This window comes from Myotis brandtii, unplaced genomic scaffold, assembly GCF_000412655.1.
Source record: "Myotis brandtii unplaced genomic scaffold, ASM41265v1 scaffold268, whole genome shotgun sequence".
Classification (NCBI taxonomy): domain Eukaryota; kingdom Metazoa; phylum Chordata; class Mammalia; order Chiroptera; family Vespertilionidae; genus Myotis; species Myotis brandtii.
The window spans coordinates 1,866,927-1,890,525 of record NW_005360187.1 but is presented as its reverse complement, the minus strand read 5'-3'; the positions used below and the strand labels follow the sequence as shown (position 1 = coordinate 1,890,525).

The window sequence follows — 23,599 nt, the reverse complement described above, 5'->3', positions numbered from 1 at the left end:
ACGTACTTAATTTTATATACTTTTGTAACGTATGAAAATTTAAAGTTAGCATAAATTACTTTCAAACTGTGGGTGGGGAGGGGGATTTTGAAGTTGGTCAGGCACTAACAGGTGGGCCGTTGATTCTCTCAAGTGAAAGTGGAAAATGTCTTTCATTTGAATCTGCTTTTTTGTGTGTTCCTCTCTCTCCCCTTTCCCCCAGGCTGGGATCAGAACCACTAACTGAGATGAGTGGGTTATTTGATGACTCACTTTGCTTGTTTTGACCTTTCCGTGCCTGTGGCTAATTGATTCTGCGTGCTGGGGATCTGCAACATTAGTCTGCTCCCTCTTTCAGAAGGGCCTGTTTGCAGGAGATCACAAGGATTCATGAGATACCATTAGTGAACTGCGCATTTGGAGCAAGTACTTTCTTGACCAGCCCGGGGCTGGCCCAGCGATCGTGAGCTCGAGCTCGTTAATGAGCCCAGCAGCTCAGGGATGGATGCCATGTCAGCCTAAGGAGCTGTGTTGCTACTTGCAGACAGAACTGGCTTCCTGCTGGTAACACCCTGAGGCCCCTTGGAAATTTCTTTTTACATTTTTCATTTACTCATTTTTCTTGAATTACAAAAATTTGTAAACTAGGTTAAAAATTACCTATAATGTAGTCAGGTAAAAAAAAATAGAGTTTTGTGGCATCCCGTTTATATCTTTGCTCATGTGCATTTTTTTCATGATCATAAACTGTTCATATAATGATTTTTTTTTAAAAATTTTTATTGATTTCAGAGATGAAGGGAGAGAGATAGAAATATCAATGATGAGAGAGAATCATTGATCGGCTGCCTCCTACACACCCCACACTGGGGATCAAGCCCACAACCCAGGCATGTGCCCTGACCATGAATTGAACTGTGACCTCTTGGTTCCTAGGTCAACACTCAACCATGCCAAGCGGGCTCATATACTGATTTAATCTTTTTGCATAGAAGGGAATTTTCAGCTGTTAAAGTTGTCTGTTAAATTAGCTCAGAATTGTCTTAATGACTACATAATATTCCATTAAGCAGATGAGTTATACCTTATTTAGCAATGTTCTCATGTGAACAGTTGTCTTAAAATTTTCTTTTGTAAATTTTGTTGAATCTCAAAATATTTGGAAGCTACCTCATAATGTCTTAGTGAGGATGACACATATGTCACATATAAAATCAATTCTTGCCCTCCGTAAATTTATAATTCAGAGCAGGTGACCACTAAGTGTAATAAAATGTGATTGTTACTGTATCAGCAATATGTCCAAATTGCTTTAGGAGAGCATGGGAGGACATTGGTAAAACCTTCCTAGCGGAGGTGTTTGAGTTATATCCTGAAGACAGTCAGGAATGAACTAGGTAAGAAATGACAGAAAAGCTTTCTAGGAAGAGAAGACTTCTTGAAAGAAGCACAGAAGATGGCAAGGCATGATGCATTTATGGAATGGCAGATAGTCTAATAGGGCTAGAGATACCACAGTAGGGCTAGAGAATGGGTGAGTTGCAGGAAGTGATACTATATACATGCATGCTCTGGTCCGATTATAAGAGGCATTCTGTACCACACTGAAGAGTTGGAAATTTACACTGAAGGCCATAGATATGTGGCCACAGCCATGGCAGGGAGCACTTGCTAAGTAAGAATGTGGGTTGTTTTGTTTTTTAATATTTCTTTTATTGATTTCAGAGAGGAAGGGAGAGGGGGAGAGAGAAAGAGAGAGAAACATCAATGATGAGAGAATCATTGATCGGCTACTTCTTCACACCCCCTACAGGGGATCAAACCTGCAATCCGGGCATGTGCCCTGACCAGGAATCAAACCGTGACCACCTCCTGGTTCATAGATCAATACTCAACCACTGAGCCACACTGGCCAGGCAACAATGTGGTTTTTGAACACAGCAACACCTCATTACTTTAGCAAACTTTCTAATAAGTGTGTTGAAATCTAGGCTGAAGGCTGAATATGGTGCACATAGCTTTCTTCGTGATCATTTGTATTTGTCAAGAGAAAACACTGTGGTAGCATGTTTCAGTCCTAAGGGTGCACTTTGGGTGCTTAGACCACCCCAAAAGCTACTGGGACCTCTTTGGAAAATAACTCGGGGACAGGCATCATTTGCTTGATATTTAGTATGTGTATTAGTTGGTACTTTTAGGTTGACAGAACCTTAACTGAGATGAATGCAAACAGAAAGGAGAATGTATTAGCCCCTTAGTCTAAAAGTGGCTCTTCCTGGCTTCAAACACAGTGGGATCTGGGGACTCTAACCATGTGGGTAAAGCTTGTTCCCTCCCCCCCTCCCCCCATTGGTGTCTCTCTCCATCCTTCATTCTGTGTCCCTTTATTCTTTCCTATATCAACCAACTCTTCTCTGTGACCAGGGAGAGTAGCTGCAAAAAACTCCTGCTTATGTTAACTCTTGGAGCTCACATCCCAAAAGAATAGAGTCCTTCACTCTTCCTCCCATGATTCATGAAATTTCAGGGAATCACATGCCCCTTCCAGAACCAGCGTGGAGTACTCCGATTGGCCAGGTCTGGGGGAGCCCAACCAAAGTGAGTGAGTAGAATAGCAAGGAGAGTGGGCTTCTGTTCCTAGAAGGAGGAGGAGAGTAGGAGTAGAATTCTTTAAGGACATCGACTACTGTTCAGTGTTGTTCTTCGGAAGAGTGGAAATGTTTAATGGAAAAAAGTAGACCTATCGCTTGTCTGAGAGCTGCCTTTGTGCATGTTCTTGTGTTTATCCAGATCGTGAGTACTCTCAGCACATGCGGGAAAGTGGCCCCTTGCCCAATTTTCCTTAGCACGTAGGCTCAAGACAATGCCCTCCTTCCCAAAAGGCCTCTGGCATTGTCCTCTCTTTCTTGGAGATGTCTGATTTATGTTCTGTCAGGGACAGGAAGCTGCTCGAGTGATCCACCCAGCCCTGCGGCCCTCGTGACGGTTTGTTTTTCTTATTGTTCAGCGTTCCATTAGCTTCCGCAGCGAGAGCCGTCCTGACATCCTCACCCCCCGGCCCTGGTCCAGAAATGCCGCCCCCTCGAGCACCAAACGGCGAGACAGCAAGCTGTGGAGTGAGACCTTCGACGTGTGCGTCAATCAGATGCTTACATCCAAGGAAATCAAACGTCAGGAGGTAGGCGTGGGGCCCACGGAGTTGACCGTGTGCCTGGCGGCAGGTGCACTGCAGGTCTACACCCCTTTTCCAAATCCATTCTCCTTGGCATGTGTAGAAGGAAGACAAATGGGGGTGTCAGACCTTTTAAGGAACCGAGAAACCAGCATTCAGCTGGGTGGGTGTGGCCCCCACTTGAAAAAGAAACTGATATGAACATCTGGATTTACAAAGAAAGTGAATTGGGACGTGTCTGTTTTCGATCCTGGAATTCACAAAAATAATCATAATCATTTAGTGATATTTTAATAGCAATTTCTATAATATTTTAAAATATTCAGTTAATGAAACTTTGATTCAGTGTTGTGGAAAACTCTTCTGGGGAATGCAGTTAATTTCATTTCCGATAAGTTTTCTGTACCAATAGCCCTAAATGGCTATGATCATATTACCCTTTATGGAGAGTTCATCCCGTGCCAGGCTGTGCTAAATACTTCAAATGTGCATCATCTTGTGAAATCCTTAGAATTTATATTTTTTGAGGCAAATTTGACCTTGGAAAAGGGAGTACTTGAAAATTTTCTAGGTTTTTGACTCAGCAATTCTTTTCTAGGAATCTATCTGCCAGGCACACTTATACACAGATGAAAAGATGTACGTGTGAGCTCATTCATCACAGTAACGTTTATAATAGTGCCAGAAACAGCCTGAACATCTATTACCAGGGAGTGGTTGAATAATGAATGTCCATACATGGAATTCTGTGTAGCTGTAGAAACACACAAAAAGTGCTGATATGTATGAATGGCTGAGTGGATAAAGCAAAGCACAAAATAGGGTGAAGAGTATGCTACTATTTATGTGAAATAAGAAGGAAGGAAAAATGAACGTATGTGTTTTTAAGTATATATTTGCTTTTAAAACCATAAAACCATAACCCACACCTGCAACCTATGTTCATGTTGACCAATATCACCCCAATCAATTTAATAAATAAGTAATTTTTTTAATTTAAAAACATATAATATTTCTGGAAGGAACACAAGGAACTGGTAACATTGTTGCCTCCTCGGAGGGGAACTGGGTGGTTGGAAGGAGGTGAGAGGGGAAAGTTTTCAGCAAGTGTAAATTTGTGCACTCTAAATTTTGAACCTAAGCAATGCATTGTCTATTTTAAAATGAGTAAATAAAGCATTTATTTGCACTCAAAAAGTCCTGTGAGGAAATATGGCAAGATCTGAATGATGGTTAACGAGATGATATTCTGGGCATTCAAAAAAATGTTCTCTTTATACTTTTCTGTGTTTTCTGAGGGTGACTAGTGTGCATGTATTACTTGTACAGCCTGATAGTGGGAAGGAAGGAGGGAGGGACTGATTCTGCAGGTGAGGAAATCAGCAAGCACAGTGAGCACCAGAACATTGCAGAGCCAGCCTCTGAACCCAGGTCCTGTCCTCTTCCAAAGCCCTCGGTCTGCAAGGTGACACTGTGCTGCCCCCCACAGATAATTGACTGTGGCCTAGCCCATTGTGGAGTTCTGTGATTTTCCTCTTCTGGGGTCACATTTGGTCAGACAGGCTATGTACGTGAGCTCTAGTAAAACAGGTGTACAAGGTGAGGAAGGCCCAAGTAAAGGCTAGTTAAGGATGTTGTGCCAATGCACTTCCTGGTTCTGTAGTTATATAAGATGCCACCATTCGGGGAAGCTGAAAAGGCTGTGTACCAGACTTCTCTGTACTATTTGCTTAACTTCACACGTGAGTCTATATTTCAAAATAAAAGATTAAACAAAATAGAGTAGCAGGAGGGCATGGCGTCAAGGCCTTACTAGGCCTCGGAGGGACACCGTGTACTGGGCCCCAGCGAGTGTCCAGCTCCACCAACCCCAGGAATGGAGGGGTTCTCCACCCTGCTCACTTCTGCCCTGTCGTCTAAAAGAAATGTAGGAGTCCCCGAACTAGCACCACCAACATGGAGTCTTTTCATAATGTAATGTTTGCCACCATTTAGACTCCCAGAGGAGAGTGGAAGAGCATTCTGCACACCATAGCCTTTAAATTATGATGGCTTAATAGAGCCAAATTGGACATGGTCCCTTTATGCACTCTTGCACATAGCCAGCTCCTGTAATTTTATTTATTGTACCGTGTAGGCCTGCAAAGTAATTGAGAATGAATTAACTTCACCGGACATTTAGAGCGATAAAATATTAGACTCTTCCTATAATTCCAGCCTCAGGACAAGAGTTGATAGGAAACGCTTTCCGTTGAGATGCACCTTGTGTTGAGTAGAAGGAAGACAAATTGTGATGGCCCAATTAATAATGCTGCCACATCCATCACTGAGAGCAGACCCTGAATCCTTCACTATGATTGCCACTCAAACTCGTATCCGTGGCTCAATCTGTAATTATTTTACCTAAAATAGTTCCCTCTTGTTTGGCTGCATCAGAGATCTATAACATGAAAGATGACTTGTTGGATTGGAAACATATGTTGGAACCCCCTTTATCCCACAAACAGATAAGCACATTATACAGAAGTTTTGCAAAATCTTTCCTTTGTAGTTTTTAGCCACTCGATACATTTGCTGCAGGTCAATTTAACTTCTTAAGAATCCTTTAAAAATACTTAAGAAGTAAGTAGATTTGGAGCTTTGAGCACTGTTTGAATTGGATCTCATAAATGAGATGCTTCAGTGGATGTATTTTATCTTTTCTCGCAGGCGATCTTTGAGCTTTCCCAAGGAGAAGAAGACTTAATAGAGGACTTGAAATTGGCAAAAAAGGTAAATTTAAATCCAGTGGTCATGTGAGTCACCTCATGTTTTTTCCCTCTAACTTCACAATTCTAAGGTTGTCTTTATGAGCACTCTTTTTATGACTAAGGTCATCCAAAATTGAGAAGAACCTGCACAAACCAAGCAGTGGGGGAAATGGCTCAAAACAAGAAGGCTCTCTGGACCTGGCACCTTTAGGGGTTCTCCTCTGCATGCTTCTAGTGCACCTCAAAGAATACTTCAGTTTAATCGGAAAGTGTTGGTGGAGGCCTGGCTTTACATATGTTTTGTTGTCCTAGAAGTTTCACGTGCAGAGCCTCCTTATCCACGGGAGAGAAAGTGTAAATGGTCTGAAACTGGAATTGTGTGTTAGAAATAGTCATTTGAATCTCATAAGTGGATAATATGGTTAAGTGAGTCACTTGTGTACTATCATGTAAGTTAGGGTCTTTTATATGGAAACTAGAGGCCAACATTTGTGCACTGGGGAGGGGGAGTCCCTCAGCCTGGCCTGCGTCCTCTTGCAGCCTGGGAGCCCTCGGGGGGATGTCAGACATCCTTAGCGCTGCCATGGGCTTCTGGCTGAGCGGCTCTCCCCCTGTGGGAGCTCACTGACCACCAGGAGGCAGCTCCTGCGTTGAGCGTCTGCCCCCTGGTGGTCAGTGTTCATCATAGCAACTGGTCATTCTGCCATTTGGTCAATTTGCATATTAACCTTTTATTATATAGGATTTGTTTTTTAATCACATTGTGTGTGGGAAGGTGGATGAATCCCATGCTTTGTAGCCTATATAGTGCTTTTTTTTTTCTTTTCATTCTCACCTGAGGATATTTTTCCCATTGATTTTTTTAGAGAAAAAGGAAGGGAGGGAGAAAGGGGGAGAGAGAAAGAAATATTGATGTGAGAGAGACACATCAATTGGTTGCCTTCTGCACCTGCCCTGACTAGGGCTGGGGATCAGACCCGCAACCCAGGTATGTGCCCTTGACTGGGAACCAAACCCAGGACCCTTCAGTGCATGGGCCAATGCTCTAACCATTTAGCTATACCAGTCAGGGCTTGAACTATTTCTTAAACATATATTTAACTTTCCGTGTGTTTTTCTTATCTTCCCAATTAGCTTTATAAATCTTGAAGGCAGAGACTGTGCCATCTGAGTCTTTGTATTCTATTACAGTACCCTGGAAATAATTGGGTGTTCTTGTGGGTTAATTATCACTAATAAGAGGTGGTAATAATGTAAAATTTTAAAACATACATATCAAATCTGCTCTATACTTAGGATTTGTGTCCTTTCCTAGATGTATGATACACTAGAATTTTTTTTTAAAAAAATCTACTTTGGTTTATCAACAACCACAAAAGGCTCAAGGCAATGCTGGATTCCCATCTGCTCCAGCCACACCCATCTGCTGTTTCTGCAGCATTATGGGAGAAGTTGTTGGGGAGAGCCAAATATTTTGTTATTCTCAGGGCCTCTCAGAAACCATTTACATTAACAACTTACTTCCTCCGAGTTTAAATGTTTGCTTCCATCTCTTGTGGTTCTTGCACAGGCCTATCACGACCCCATGCTGAAACTCTCCATAATGACAGAACAGGAGTTGAATCAGATTTTTGGAACACTGGACTCTCTGATTCCTCTACATGAAGGTATAATTTTGTTCCAAGGATGAGTTGTGACTTGTAGCCTTAATTGAGCTGTCTTATACAAGTCATGATTATGTAATAATGTGAGTAACCCAGAACCTACCTCCAGCCTCCTTCATATTTGAATGCCTAACAAAGTAAGTGTTCTGTTTGTTTACCAGAGCTCCTTAGTCAGCTTCGAGATGTCCGGAAGCCTGATGGCTCAACTGAACACGTCGGTGCCATCCTCGTGGGCTGGGTAAGAAAAGTTCTCTGGTCTTGATTGAAGATAAATTTCAATAATTTAAATGGAGTTTCATATTAGCTAGACTTCTCTTTTTATTAACAAACATCGATTTCACACCAGAAACAAATAAAACAGCAAATTCCTAGTAAAATTTATCATTATAGTTAGGCTGTAGCTCTTCAAAGCAGGGAAATAATTTTTTTTCTTATTACACATTTACTGCATTTAAAGAGAACATGCCCCTTTATTTCAATAAAATAAAGTAACATTAGTTAATGTTCTATTCAGGCCAATTATAATATAATTATTACCAATTCTATTCCAGTACAAAGTTAGGGACATATTCCTATCCATCATCATAAAAAAACTTTTAAATATTTTTAAAAATATATGTTTATATTGATTTTTTAAGAGAGAGAGGAAGGGAGAAAGAGAGAGAAACATTGATGTGAGAGAGAAACATCCATCAGTTGCTTCCTGAAAGCACCCGATCAGGGATTGAACCAGAAACCAGGGTAGGTGCCCTGACGGAGAATCAAACCTGTGACCTTTTGGTTCATGGGTTTAAGCTCAACCACTGATCCACACTGGCCAGGGCCATAAAAAAACTTTTATTCAGGCTGTCAAAAACCTCTTATAGCCAAATGTAGTTTCATAAACAGGTGATAACTAAATGTTGTTGTTGTTTAGCATATATCTGATTCTAAGTAACTTCATAGAATGCTGACCTTCATCTCAATATCACCCCTTTTCTTTCCTAATTGAAGAGATCAGCTGCAACCTTAGATCAGGGCTTCTAAATGTATGGTCCTGGGCTGAACGTGTGTTTTATTGGGTCCATAAGGTGGTTGTTCATTTGACTGATTTGTTTTAGACCAGGCATGTACTCTCTATTTTGCCACAGGCCCCATCACTCCTATGGCATGCTTCTGTTTCCCTCTGTGAATGCTTGAGTGTTCTACCCCAGCCCCAGGTGTTTTCCATTTGTTATGAACCAGGTAGTGAAAGCAGAGTACTCTGATGACTTCTTCCAGTCAGGATTAGGCCTCTCATCCTTCTGATCCACACAATGATCTAGAACAGGGCTGGGAACCTTTTTTCTGCCAAGGGCCATTTGGATATTTATAACATCATTCCCAGGCCATACACAATTACCAACTTGAAAATTAGCCTGCTCTGTTTGGTCAAACATTTAATTAACTCACCCCTAATGCTTGCGCAGGGCCAGACCAAATGATTTCGAGGGCCTTATAATGGCCCGCAGGCCAGACGTTCCCCACCCCTGATCTAGAAAATAGGCAGATAGTGCCACAACAGCAGGGATTAGGGTCATCCGCTGTTTGGAGAATGTTGTGAAGGTTATGAGCTCTACTCTTACCATGTGCGTTCTCTTTATCCAGTTCCATTTGCATTTGTGTTTTAGCCTTCCCAAAACCTTCTGGTTCCTAAGTTTTGACATTGATCTCTTATAGTAACTTATGCTTCTCAATTACTGCCTTGATCCAGAAACTTTGAGGGTTTCATGACTTAGCTAGCGTTAGTTCGGGAGTCAATTTTAGCAGAGAGGCTGAAATATCCCAAGGGCTTCTGAAAGGCAAGTAATGTTCTCATATGAATAATTTAGGAAATGTGCTTTAATATTTCAGGAGAGGTCATTCATCTTATATTTTTGACTTTCATTTTATTATAAGCTGTGGTAGATGTTTTAACTTCTTTAGCCCACAAAGAAATTTCTCTAAAGAGAGCCAGACAGCTGGAGACAGAGAAGGTGCAATGAGAAGAGAGGGTGTGCTCACTGTGCTTACACTTCTGAGTCTGTGGGCTGCTTTGATGGGGGCCAGGGGCCAGGGAAACCCCACTCCAGAATCAGCGTGGTGACTGCTGTTTCTGATGAGATGGCCACATGGAGCTGCATGGTTTCCTTAGACACCAACATACAAATTGTCAGTTTGTATCAGAAGCAAAAGTATAGGCATTTGCCTTATTAATTTTTTTTTTTCTGAAAGAAATGTTTGTCACTTCTATTAGAACATTGGTCTGCTCGAGGGGTAGCTTTTGCAGTCCTTTGGGCCCATTGCTATCTGCATCCTTCAGACATCAAGTGGGACTTGCAGCTTGAGGAGCAGCCTAAAATTAAACAACTGGCCCGTTGTTACCAGACCTCATAGAAACGGTCCTTGTTTATCAGGCTGACGAGCTGTTAAATGTTTTCCCTCTTTTAACTGCAGATGTGTCCGTGCGAGTGGGAACTGTAAACCAAAGGGTACATCTGTTTGAGTTCTGGTCTTTTTAACAGAACAAAATAAACATCTTAGTGGACTTTGAATGAGAAAAGTCAGAGCCCATTTGACCCATGAAAAATTGATTTATTCCCCCCATAAGAAAAAGAGGGGGAAAAAACCCTTTTAAACAAGTGAGTCTGCCAAGTGGGTTAGCCCTGACCAGTCCTTTTGACCTTTGAATGAATCAATTACTTTTACTTTGAAAGCCTTATAGGAGTGGTGGGGTTTTTGGGTGGTTTTTGTTTTTCAGGGAACCTCCCTGGGTTCTAAGATCAGTCTCCCTAAGGGGTCAGCCTGCTCTCATCAGCCTCCCCATCATAAAGAAACAACTTCCCAAGTGACTCATCTTCACACTAATACTTCTTTCAGTAATAAAATAATTGATAAACTCTCCAAGGCACAAGTTCTCATGTTAATTTGGGTTTTAATTCAATTTTAATTCCAAGGAGAGAGGCAGGGCACATGAAAGCAAAAATATAGATTTGTTCTGTGTCACTTTTCACAATGCTAGGGAGATAGAAGGAATTTCTAAAAAAAAGAAAAAGTGAGCTTCCCTTATAAATTCTTTCTTGATAGTCTATTTAAAGAGATGGTGAGTGCAGAGCTTTGCAGGTGGGATGGGGAGAGAACACACTCAGACTGGTTTTGTCTCCAGCTGAGCATGTAGTCTTGCTTCTCTAAACCACAGTTTCTTCCATAAGAATATTCTAGGGATAAATAATAATAATAGCTGGCACTTACCGATTCTTAACCAGGAACCACGTTCGTGCTACACTTTTTATTCTGCTTATTTAACTAAAGGAGGGGAGGACATTAGTCTATGCATTTTGTAAGTGGAGAAACTGAGGCTCCGAAGGGTCACGTGACTAGTAACAGCCTGAGTTATGGCTTTGAAACGATTCTCCCTGATCCCAGTCTGTCCTCTTAACCACTGTGTTGTCTGTCACCTCTCACATTTCACGTAAGTACACGTGTATGTAATTGGGAACCAAGATGTGTACAGTCTTCATTTCCTATCTAGCTATAGATCACCTGTGGCCTTGTCTAGTCAGTGGACTGCACCAGATAGCCTTGCAGGTCATGCCCAGGAAATGAGCACCCTGTCAGGTGTGAACACAGGACCAGAGCCCGATTTGGTTGCCATGGCAGCAGGGGCGGCAGGATCAGAGAGTAATGGCTCATTGGGCAGCGAGCAGCAGTGTCTTTGGGGCCTCCTCACTGGTTTACATCCGATGGTTACTGCTGATTTCTTTCTCTATAATGACCACATTAGACATTTCCAAGTCTCTTTAAAGGCGAGGAAGTGGAAATGAAATCGAGAGGGCCTGAGGCTCCTTTTAATTAACTCTGAAAATCTAAATTACAACCCACAAACCACATCTACTGTGTGTGTGTGTGTGTGTTTGTGTGTGTGTTTACATACGCGTGCGCGCACCAGTTATTACTTTCATATACAAGGATACGGAAAAAATGTCTGCAACTCTTTTTTAACACAAATAGAGGTTTTCCATAACATGTAAAGAAGGTAGACATTTCCAAGGAATATTAAACTCAACAGTGAACTTTTTAAACATTGCTTCCTTGGTATCTTTTTTTTATTTCAGTCACTGAAAAAATAATTTCAATAAGAGGTGTAAAAGAAGCAGCAGAATATTTAAACTTTGACCCACGGTTCAGATGCTGCCACAACTTATTTTTAAGCCGTGTTCCCAAACAATCAAATATTACCTAATCTGGTAATCCATTAAACATTCATTTGTTAATTCAGAATGTAAACTGCTGTATAGTAGGCCCAGTGCAAAGTGCTAAGGTTAAAGAAACAGAAGACTCTCTTGCCCTGTCTTGCACTGAATCCCACTGCAGAGCAGGAGTCGTGGTGGATGTGGCTTCGTAGTCCGAGGGACAGAAGAACACAGCAAGGCCGTTGACTGCATTTTATTGCCTCCAGGAACTTTCTGGAAGCTGACAGCCAGTGCATTAGGATGCATGGTATAGGGTGCCTCTTTGAGGGAGAAGTGGAAAAGGGAGGTGAGCAGCCCTTTCCCTGAGTCTCTGACTCCGTGTTTGCACGATTGGACTGATGGGACACCTCAGAGAGATTAGTATTTTGCTGGAAGGAGAGAGTGGAGTTGAAGTGTTCCAAAGTCTTTAAGCTTAAGTTGTTTTTTGCATGGTAGTATGATGTTAACCATTGGGTAGAGCCAAGAATGACTTCTGGCCTGTCAGGACTAATTTAAAAGATTTTACTAAATGCTTCTTGCATCAGATTTTTTACTAATTACATTTTTGCTTTAATTTCTTGGAGTTCCTTATAATCTGTCCACCTTTGAATCAGTCACCCTTAACCTAACGTCGAGGTGCTTTTTCCAAGCTGTGCCAAGGGCTGGCTGCAGAGTCTGGCTGCTTGCTTTCTTTTTACGCCACTAAGTCTTCTAGATGTGTTTCTTATGAATAATTTTAAAAGAAATTTTTTAATAGGAGCTTCTCCCCTCACCAGGTACTTTTGGAAGTTTAGGAAAATTATGAACTACATGCACATACAATAATTTTAGTTCTTTTGTTTCTAGCTTAGCTTAGCAGAAATGCAAACAAATTAGGATAGGGGTCTTAACTATCAAGAAAGTAAACACGCAACTAAGACAATTACTTTGTGCAAGCAAATCGGAGCCAAAAAACACTGTTCCATTGTCATCTTGAAAAGTCCACTGGTCTGTGTCCTTCAGCCTTTGCAGATAAAGGAACGTGGGCCAGGCCCAGAGACCACTTAGGTTTTGTTCAGTCCCAGCAAGTGATGTCAATTGTAGCTCCAGTGATTGTAACACTCCAACCCTCTTCTCATGTTCCTTTCTTAGCTGCCTTGTCTCAGCTCCTACGACAGCTACTGCAGCAATCAAGTAGCCGCCAAAGCTCTGCTGGACCACAAGAAACAAGACCACCGAGTCCAGGATTTCCTTCAGCGATGTTTAGAATCCCCCTTCAGCCGCAAGCTAGATCTATGGAATTTCCTCGATATTCCAAGGAGCCGCCTGGTAAAATACCCTCTGCTCCTTCGAGAAATCCTGAGGCACACGCCAAATGATAACCCAGACCAGCAGCACCTGGAAGAAGCTGTAAGTTTCTTTCTTTCTCTCCTGCCTTATTATTTTCCCCCATGGGACGGTAGAGGATTAGGTAAATGGGTGAATGAAGGGTCTCTGGGCACATGGGCTTCAGGAAACTTGAATTCTAGGCCTGGCTCTGTTATCAACCATATATATATATTTTTATTTTGCAAGTCACTTCTCCTCTCTCAGTTTCCTAATCTATAAAATGTAGTGTTTACGTGCAATGCACTCTAAAGTTCCTTTGACGCTACAGTTTTTTGATTCTGCAATCTGTTTGTTACCATTGCTGTGAGGGTTAAAATCTCTGTGGAGATGTTAAGTTGAATATCTTTGCCTAGTTAGAAAATTGGAGTTGCCCTTTACCTGAGCCCCAAAGCCCATTTTTGAAATCAGCACCCACTTAAAATGTAGCTCCAATCAATTGGATGCAGGCCTCCAGTGAATGTTTATCGAGATGGGGGAAAATGGGGTCTACATCATGAGAATAATGTGAACTGTGAGCATTCTGCCCAGAGAGCTGGGTTCTGATTGGGGTACTCAGCGGGGCAGGCAGGGGACATGGCAGGCTGGAGGAGCAAAGGGCCTGTGCAGGGTGTGAAGATGTGACAGGACAGGTCCTGCCTGGGCAGAGGCATGGAGCGGTCAGCCAGAGGTTGAGGATAGTCTGAGGAAACAGTGGGAGAGAAGGCAGAGGATGGGGGTTTATAACTGACGATAGAGGATTTTAAATGTCAGTTGGAGACATTTTCTCTTTGTTGTGTTTTTGTTTTCTAAGTAGCTGGGATTCAGGTTCAAATCCCAGCTCCATCACAACAAACTGTGTAACCTTGGACAAGTTACCTCCTGGTCTATAGGACGGGGGACAGACAAGGAGAGACTAGGGACAGTCTCTTGGTGCAGCTGCCCAGCTGTGCAGTCATAGGAGCCTGCTCAGAGGTGGCAGTAGGTGTGGAGGCTAAGAGACCAATTCATAGGGCTCGTTCCCTGACTGGGTCTGTGACAAGAGCAGAAAGAGGATGTGCGTCGGTGGTTTGAAAATCAGAAGCCTTGAACCTGCTGAACACCCTGCCCATCTCCTCCCAAAGAAGGGCTTCATAATAAGTAATAACAACAACAACACTAACAGTGATACCTGCAGGCGTTTCTTGAATACCTAGTAAATCAGCTCTTAGTTCATCTTCAGAGTAGTCTATGAGGTAACTTCTTGTTAGGACCATTTTCTAGATGAGGCTTGGAGGGGAAAACAGTTTGTCGGGTCCAGAGCCGGCAAGGGATGGGGCTGCTGCCTGAACCTGTCAGTGTAGATTGCAAATCCAGGGCCGTTTCCACTTCCTTGTGATCCTATACCGTGGAGCGGAAAGCCTGGCTACTCTGGGCCCTGTTGCCTTTGCAATTACAGAAAGCTGCCCACCAAGCTTTGCGGAGAGGCCTCACTGGTGCAGAGCTGGGCCATTGCCTCCATGTAAGGACAGAGAAGAAAGAGAAAAGACTCTCCTGATTCATGAGGTGTCTGGCAGGCCCGACTTACACAGACCAGGCCCCCAGTCCAGCACGATGGGGGATGCGGGCACCAGGGATGAGGCCCATCTCACTTCATCATGTCTGTTTTTATTACTGGGAAGAGTGCAATAGTGTTGCCTCCTTTCCATATTTCATCCCAGCCAGTGTGTGGTCTGCAGGAATAAAAACAGGGAGCTCACGCTAGTCTAAATAATTACTTTTTTAAAGCACACAAGCTTGCTTACAGCTTTATTGTGAAGATTTCTTTTTAATATGCAGCATGAAAGAATAATACTCTGTGTATAAAAAACACCCAGTGAGCTAAAGCTTGAACTAAAAGGGAAAAAAGAATATGATTGTTTGCACCACTTTCCCTAGTGCATAAAAAGTGATGCCCTTCTCCGAAGTTGACTCTGCACCTAGTAATTCAGGCAGATTTGTGCACGAAGCATGGGAAACCCACATTGGAAAATGTCTGCAAAGCAAGTCTTCTGAATGCCCACTTACACAATGTAGGCACAGCACTTTTTAATCTTCTTTTCAAAATCCTTGTGGCATTACCCCAGATGAGCAGAAATATTTAGCCCTGTACTCTTGGGAGCATGGTGAATGTTTGATAAACATAAATGTAGCTTAACTTACATGTTCCCTGAATAAAGTTTCCACCTATGAAAATAAAATAAAAAAACAGAGAACACTAAGTAAATTGCTTCTATACCAAGCGTTCAGTCCTATGACTTAGATCTAAAGAAAGTCTTGCTGCTAATGCAATGCATAAAGTATCACATCGTTATTAGAATTTCTTAACAGTGTTTTGGAGGCTTGATAGAAATTTCCCCCGAAAGAGAAATTCTTAAAATAGGACTCTGTATATTCAGATATTCCGGGAGCTAGTTGTTTAATGTTTTAAATTCTCAGGATGGTTTCAGCCAGAAGATGATCCTGAAGACTGTCTCTCCCCTCTGCCAGTTGCTGTTCCCCAACTCCTATAAAATAAAAAAATCACTGCAATCGATGGGAAGAACAGTCCTGCTTTTGATGCAGCAGCAGTGAAGGCTGCTATTGTTGGTTCGTGTCAGGAGCCTGTGAGGAGATGCTATTACCACCCAAGGGACTAGCCAGACAGGGCTTTCAGATTCCACTTTGAGGATGATGAGTCCAGCATATGTGGGCTTAATCCCTGGTCAGTTACCAGGTATCTCTCGTCATCTCCCTTTACCGGCCCCTTCCCTTTGATTTGGTGAGAGATGCAACAATAAATTTGACTTAAATGTACAACTGCCATGACTGTTTGCTTTTGGCAGTCTACTATATTTAGCTTTGTTCCTCGATGAAATTCTACAAAATAAATTCCTCTTAGGAACCAGTGCAGAGAGAGTAGACTCTGACGGTGTACAGGTGGCTATAAATACAAAATAAGATTTTTTAATAAAGCAGATCCAGAGTTACTATTATAAATGTACATATAGAATAGGGAATAACACTGATGGTTTGCATTGTTGTGTCTCTTTATACTTTCAAACACCAGAGAAAAAAAGCACCTTTGAAAGTAGTCATAGCTGCCTAAGGAACCACGTGGTGTTTGAGTTTATTAATCTTCATGTGATATGCCAGCTCTTCAGTTCCTGAGTTAAATTAGGAAGTGAACACGTCTTTATGCCTGTGGTGCATCTTCCTTCTGGTTTCCTGGACCCTTGCAGGAAACTCAGAAAATTGACTCAAGTGCTGGTTAATGTCAGCTGCCCAGTTATACTTAGTAATAATTAACTTATAAGATGAGTCATAACAATTAATGCTAAGATCTTTAAAAGCAAGGAAATATATGGATTCTATAACATATTAAAAATGTAATAAAATAAAAGGATAATGAATCAGTGACTCAGGTACCTCCCATATCATATTTTTAAGCTTCTTGAGGATAGAGACCCTCCCATTTCTTTGAATACACCCTATGTTAACAATGAACAGATGCTCAACGAACATTAGTTTAATTAAGTTAAAGGATGAGTCATAGCTTTAACATATTTTGTGCAATTTCTTTGTTTGTTTGTTTTTTAAAGTAGCAGTAAATAATCAGTCATCTTTGAAAACCAAGAGGGGAGCCCGGCCGGTGTGGCTCAGAGGTTGAGCGTCAACTTATGAACCAAGAGGTCATGGTTTAATTCCCGGTCAGGGCACATGCCCAGGTTGTGGGCTCGATCCCCAGTAGGGGGCATGCAGGAGGTAGCTGATCAATGATTCTCTCTCATCATTGATATTTCTATCTCTCTCTCTACCTCTCTCTTCCTTTCTGAAATCAATAAAAATATTTTAAATAAATAAATTAAATTAAAAATAAATAAATGATCTTTGGAACTCTCAATAGCTACAAAAGTATACAGATTATGCATCTGTTCATAGGGTACCGTCACCAGGCTTTAGCTCGGAGCTGTACGCTTTTCTGTCACACTCACATGGATGTTCCAGTTATAACTGGTAGAAGTTTTCATCCAGTTGCTTTGAGAAGAAGATCATTTCACTCGCATGTGAAAAATAATCACTTAACCATCTTAGAGATAATTCACTACCACTTCAACACATTACAAGACCTGGTCACTTTTTAGCTCTTTCAGTTACCACCACCGCAAGGCAGTTGGGACTTTTGGTCTTTTCACTATTAGAAGACAGAGGAAGTCATTACTTTGCCTTTGATTGGCAACTTAGTTTTTATTCAGCTGATTTCTTGTTCCTTTGTTTTCTAGTATTTTCTAACTTCTACATGTACCTATGTGATAGAACAACCCATCAGAATTCACGCCCACTGATCATGTCTCAGTGCCGTGCTGTTTTTGTTTCGTTTTGCTTTGCTTCATTTTGTATTAACAGCATTGCATCCGCCATTGCTTTGAAATCCCTCTGCCCCCTCACTTGTTCACATGTGCTGAGGCTTGGGCCTAAGTGTGTGTAGTAGCTGTGAGTCCTGCCTATCGAAAATAGTACCTTATATCTTGTCCTCTCAAATAAGATTATTCATCAACATTAGTTTTATATACAATACAAATATCTGTATGTGTTTACAGATAAATGTATGTGGACATATGTATAAATACATGTATATGTAGTGTATGTGTATAGATGGATAGATAGATACAGCATATTAAAAGCATTCTATTTTTCCCCTTTCCCAAAGCAGCAACTTGGATAACAGAATCTCAGAATTTAGATCCAGGTGGATCATGGCGACCTTCTAGGCCAGCGGTTCTCAACCTGTGGGTCACGACCATCGGGAAACACATATAGCCTATCAGATATTTACATGACGATTCATAACAGTAGCAAAGTTACAGTTATGAAGTAGCAACAAAAATAATTTTATGGTTGGGGGTCACCACAACATGAAGAACTGTATTAAAGGGTCGCAGCATTAGGAAGGTTGAGAACCACTGTTCTGGGCTGAGCCCCTGGGACTTGTTAGTATGGGTGGCTTGCTTCCATTCCCCATACTCTTTTTGTTTCCATAGATAAACATCATTCAGGGAATCGTAGCAGAAATCAACATCAAGACTGGGGAATCTGAATGCCATTATTATAAAGAACGGCTTCTTTACTTGGAAGAAGGCCAGAAGGACTCTCTGATCGACAGCTCGAGAGTGCTGTGCTGTCATGGCGAACTGAAGAACAACCGGGGCATGGTGAGTGGTTACTCCCCTTCAGTGGTCTCTCCCTGGGCCTTCCCCAACACTTAATCCATTTGATGCTGAGCCTCCTGTTACTATGCCTTCCCTACCCAGGGTCATGTTCTTTAGACAAAAATGGCTTTTCCATTGTCTTTTATATCAGAGAATCACATATATTATACTAGAGGCTCAGCGCGCGAAATCGCACGAGACCCAGACCCGCCCTGCGCAAGCCGCGGGCCCCGCCTCCACCGCACCAGCCCCGTGCCAGCCCCACCTCGCCGCGAGTCCCGGCCCGCGAGAGGTGCTCCATGTACCTCCTGGTGACCAGTTGTTTGGTCGTTCTGTCGTTACGGTGTCATGACCACAGGCCTTTTATGATATAGATGGTTATAATCCTATATAATTAAAGGGTAATATGCAAATTGACCAAAAAGCTGAACAACTGGTCGCTGTGACGCACACTGACCACCAGGGGGAAGACATTCAACACAGGAGCTGCCTCCTGGTGGTCAGTGCACTCCCACAGGGGGAGTGCTGCTGGGCTCATGGCTGGCGAGTGTAGCGGTGGTGGTAGGAGCCTCTCCCACCTCCACGGCAGCGCTAAGGATGTCTGATTGATGGCTGGGGAACAGGCCTAAGCCGTCAGTCGAACATCCCCCCAGGGCTCCCGGACTGCAAGAGGGCGCAGTCTAGGCTGAGGGAACCCCCCGAGTGCAGAAATTTTGTGCACAGGGCCTCTAGTTTATATATAACATATATTACAAATACATGTTTATAATTTTTGTATACACATATATTTTTTAATTTTATGACCATAACATAGAAAGAATTTTGGAAAACAACATAGAGTTGCCAATGTTTTATTTTGTTTGATCGTAACCTTCTAAAGCAAACACAGAACAGTTATCTCCTCCCACTTGGATATCAGGAAACAGCGGGTGATCTCAGGGAAACAGCTCTCGCATGGAGTGCATTTAGCATTGTGAGAAGCTCTTTTCTTTCGTAGGATTGGTACCCATCTACAGACTGACATTTTGAGACCAATGTTTTGTTTTTTTAAATAGTAACCTACCTTCCATTAGCTGTGTATCTACCTCTGACCTATAGATACCCCATTTCCTGGCTTTTATTCTTGAGTAGATATTGAAATTGTTCTTCCTCTCCTATCATGGCACCTTGGACAAGTCTCCCCTGGAGTGCTTACTGCAGTGGGTTGCAGTTCTCCACCTCTCTGTCAGTATCTCCTGTTATACCATACTCTTTGAGAGAGGACTGTGCTGTGTCAATTCCCAGAACCTATTATGAGTGAGTGAATGAATGAATGAGTGAATGCTTATATAAAGGATGAATTTGAATTATATGAGAGTTCAAAATTCATTCAACTGACCAGGCTATTTTTATGTATAGTCAGTAGAAAATAATGCTAATACATGTTATATGTTATAATTTTTATGTTATAATGTAAAACGTATTTTATATAACATAAATTTTATTATCTACACTATATATTTAAATTCAGTTTTGAGAAAGAGTCTCCACTTTTACTGTATTTTACCTTCAGTATCTTGGAATGAAAGCCAAAACTATATTTATATTTTAAACATATTTGTATTGATTTCAGAGAAGAAGGGAAAGAGAGAGAGAGAGAGATAGAAACATCAATGATGAGAGAGAATCATTGATCGGCTGCCTCTTGCACATTCCTAGTGGGATGTGCAAGCCCATAACACAGGAATTGAACCGTGGCCTCCTGGTTCATAGGTCGACGCTCAACCATTGAACCACGCTGGCTGGGCAGCCAAAACTATATTGAAGAGTTCTTAATCGAGCTGTGATAATTCAAGGGATATCATTTGACCTGGACTGTGAAATGGCGTTTAAGAGCAGGCTTGGAAATGTTACTTGAAATCACTGAATACATGTCGCAGCACCCATTATCAGTGCTGCAGGGGAGGTAATGAGACCTGTCGCAGACCACTGCTTAAAAGGTGTTTCTCTTTGACTAGGGAGTGGCCAGTGGGTAGAAAGCTGCATTCTGCTTCTGGCTGGTTTTTGGAAAGCACTGGTGGACTTGTAACACTGAATGCTCTGGCTCCTTGACCACACATTTTTAGAAGCTCTGTGGGAAATTGTCAGGAAGAGGCAGTGCTCCATGGGATGAGGGCCTATTCTCTTTCTGTCCCTCAGTCAAGGACTGAGACTGGTTGGATGGGTAGGGCATTTAAGATGAACTCTAGTTCATATGGCAGGCAGACAGGTTTTTGAGAACAAAGATAGTAGTTGAGATGGGAGGTTTGTTTTAGCTATTTTCCCCCTCCCCGGTAGAATTGTAGAAATCATTATAAGCAAAATCTTGTGTCAGGAAAAGAACCCAATTTCTTGAGGGCAAAAAGAAGCAGAAAATAGGAACAGGAATCCTCAATGAGCATTCATAAGTAAGGGATAATGAATCTTTGTAAAGATTTTCCAGATACTGCCCTAGCCGGTTTGGCTCAGTGGATAGAGCTTCAGCCTGCAGACTGAAGGGTCCCGGGTTCGATTCCGGTCAAGGGCACGTACCTCGGTTGCAGGCTCCAGGGCGAGTGCAGTAGGCAACCAATCGATGTTTCTCTCACATCGATATTTCTCTGTCTTTCCCTCTCTCTTCTACTCTCTCTGAAAATCAATGGAAAATACCCTTGGGTGAGGATTAAAAAAAAATTTTTTTTTAAAGATTTCCCAGATACAGTATAGAGCAGTGATGGCGAACCTATGACACGTGTGTCAGAGGTGACATGCGAACTCATTTTTTTGGCTGATTTTTCTTTGTTAAATGGCATTTAAATATATAAAATAAATATCAAAAATATAAGTCTTTGTTTTACTATGGTTGCAAATATCAAAAAATTTCTTATGTGACACGGCACCAGAGTTAAGTTAGGGATTTTCAAAATGCTGACACGCCGAGCTCAAAAGGTTCGCCATCACTGGTATAGAGTTTCCTCAAAAAATTAAATATGGAACTGCCTTTTGACTCAGCGATCCCACTTCTAGCAATATATCCTAAGAATCCCAAAACACCAATCAAAAAGAATATATGCACCCTATGTTCATAGCAGCATTATTTATAATAGCCAAGATCTGAAAGCAGCCCAAGTGCCCATCAGTAGATGAGTGGATAAAGATGCTGTGGTACATTTACACAATGGAATACTACATGGCTGTAAAAAAAGAAGGAACTCTTACCCTTTGTCACAGCATGGATAGACCTGGAGAGTATTATGCTAAGTGAAATAAGCCAGTCGAGAAAGACAAATATCGTATGATCTCACTAATATGTGCAATCTAATGAACAAAATAAACTGACAAGCAAAATAGAACCAGAGGCATGGATTCATGGAACAGACTTGACAAATGTCAGAGGGGAGGCGGGTGCGGGGAACTGAGTAAAAGAAGGTGGAGACAGTAGCCAAAGAACATATATAGATAGGCCTTGCACACAGACAACAGTATGATGAAGGCTAGGTGAGGGGGTGTGGGGACTGGGTGGAGGTGATCAAAGGGGCAAGGGGTTGGGGACATCTGTAATAGTGTCAACAATAAAAAATTGTTTTAAGGGAAAAAAAAAAGATTTCCCAGATAATCTGAGTTCAAACTGCCTACAGTGGCTATAAGATTGATTTAAGTAGAAACAGTATAAATATCTCTGATAATGTTTAGTGTGTACAACGATGACCAATCCCTTCTCTCCTTGCCCAAAAACAAAAAGTTTTAACACATTTTTTGTACCACTTCTCCCCTAAAAAAAGCCCTTCACTTGGTTATTTTGTGCTTTACTATGTTTTCAACTATTTTAAATGCGTATTTAGTCATTTTGATAAACAAACTCTCACTCCTCAAACCTCTCCTCCCCTCCCCCTGCCACAATACAGAATCATCATCTGTGTTTCCACCAGCCAACATTTGGTTGAGCTTTAGTTTTTGGTGTGCATGTGTGTGTGCATATGCATGTGCATGCATGTGTGTGTGTGTCTGTCTGTCTGTGATGGGGTGGGGGTAGGTATCACTTCTCCCAAATAGGAAAGTATCTGAGAATGCTGAATGTGCTTCCGCTGCCCCAAATCAAGATTCTAGATGGGTGAGAAAGGTGAAGGGGAGTAATAGGTGCAAACTTCCAGTCATAAATTAATTACGTCACGGCATGTAATGTACAGCACAGGGAATATAGTCGGTTATATCATAGTAATTTTGTATGGTGACAGATGGTTACTGGACTTAACATAGTAATCACTTTGTAAGGTACATAAATATCAAATCACTATGTTGTATACCTGAAGCTAGTAACATTGTGTCAACTATACTTTAATAAAAAAAGAAGATAATAAGATACTACCAGGAACAAGTTTATGCCAATAAATTTGAAAAATTATTTTCTCTTACTTCTTGAGTAATAGAAAAATACATACTATTCTATAACAAAAAACAAACAAACAAACATTTTCAGTGTGAGTTTCTACCCATTTCCTTTTTGAGACTTTTAAGTTGACAATCCCAAATACTTCCAAATACTAGAAAACCAAATCCCAGCTGCAAAGTGGTGGATCTTTTCACTTCACTCCCTAAGCATTTCCAACAGAAGAGTCTGGCACATGGAACTGAATGGAGCCAGTTTACCGCCCCCCCCCGCCCCCCGGCAAAATTGCTTTCATGATGTGGTTTGACACAAGCCTTTATTTTTGAGATTTTCTTTTGCCCACAACACACACATCGGTCGTCAGCCTTTTAAACACAACCTCTTCAGAGAACTGAGGTTCTGAGGAACTCAACTGAGAAGGACGACGTCTTTGATCCTCTTTCTCTTGGCTGCGGCAGCATGCTCTGGTTTCCCTGGGAATGGGCAGTGTTCCGAGGGGGGGTGCCTGCATGAAGCTGATAATCAGCTCTGTGGTTGAAGGAACAAGTGTTTTTTTGAGTTTGGGAAGAAGAGATTAATATTAGGCTTTGATATACCAGTCTCATCCTTTATAGACTACTAGAGGCCCGATGCATGAGATTCGTGCAAGAGTAGGCCTTCCTTCCCCCGGCTGCCGGCACCAGCTTCCCTCTTGCACCTGGGACCCGGGCTTCCCTCCCAGCCCTGGCTTCATCCAGAAGGTCGTCCACAAGGATGTCAGGTCTAATTAGCATATTATGCTTTTATTATTATAGATAGATTATTCATTTTGATCTCTTAGAATTATATTGAGTAATGTAAACCAAAGTCAGGGAGGTACTATCTCCCCCC

At 41.9% G+C, this 23,599-nt stretch overlaps 1 protein-coding gene across 7 annotated transcripts in view; it reads left to right on the top strand.

The window, feature by feature from the left end:
* The window catches only part of ARHGEF3 (Rho guanine nucleotide exchange factor (GEF) 3), a 66,322-nt gene that overhangs the window by 38,157 nt on the left and 4,566 nt on the right, over positions 1-23,599 (top strand). For all 7 annotated transcript variants that reach the window (XM_005868378.2, XM_014541347.1, XM_014541345.1 and 4 more), the window contains 6 exons: positions 2,987-3,157; positions 5,861-5,923; positions 7,472-7,568; positions 7,727-7,803; positions 12,926-13,183; positions 18,178-18,348. In XM_005868378.2, the coding sequence (XP_005868440.1) occupies positions 2,987-3,157; positions 5,861-5,923; positions 7,472-7,568; positions 7,727-7,803; positions 12,926-13,183; positions 18,178-18,348 (837 nt within the window). The remainder of the gene's footprint in view (positions 1-2,986; positions 3,158-5,860; positions 5,924-7,471; positions 7,569-7,726; positions 7,804-12,925; positions 13,184-18,177; positions 18,349-23,599) is intronic.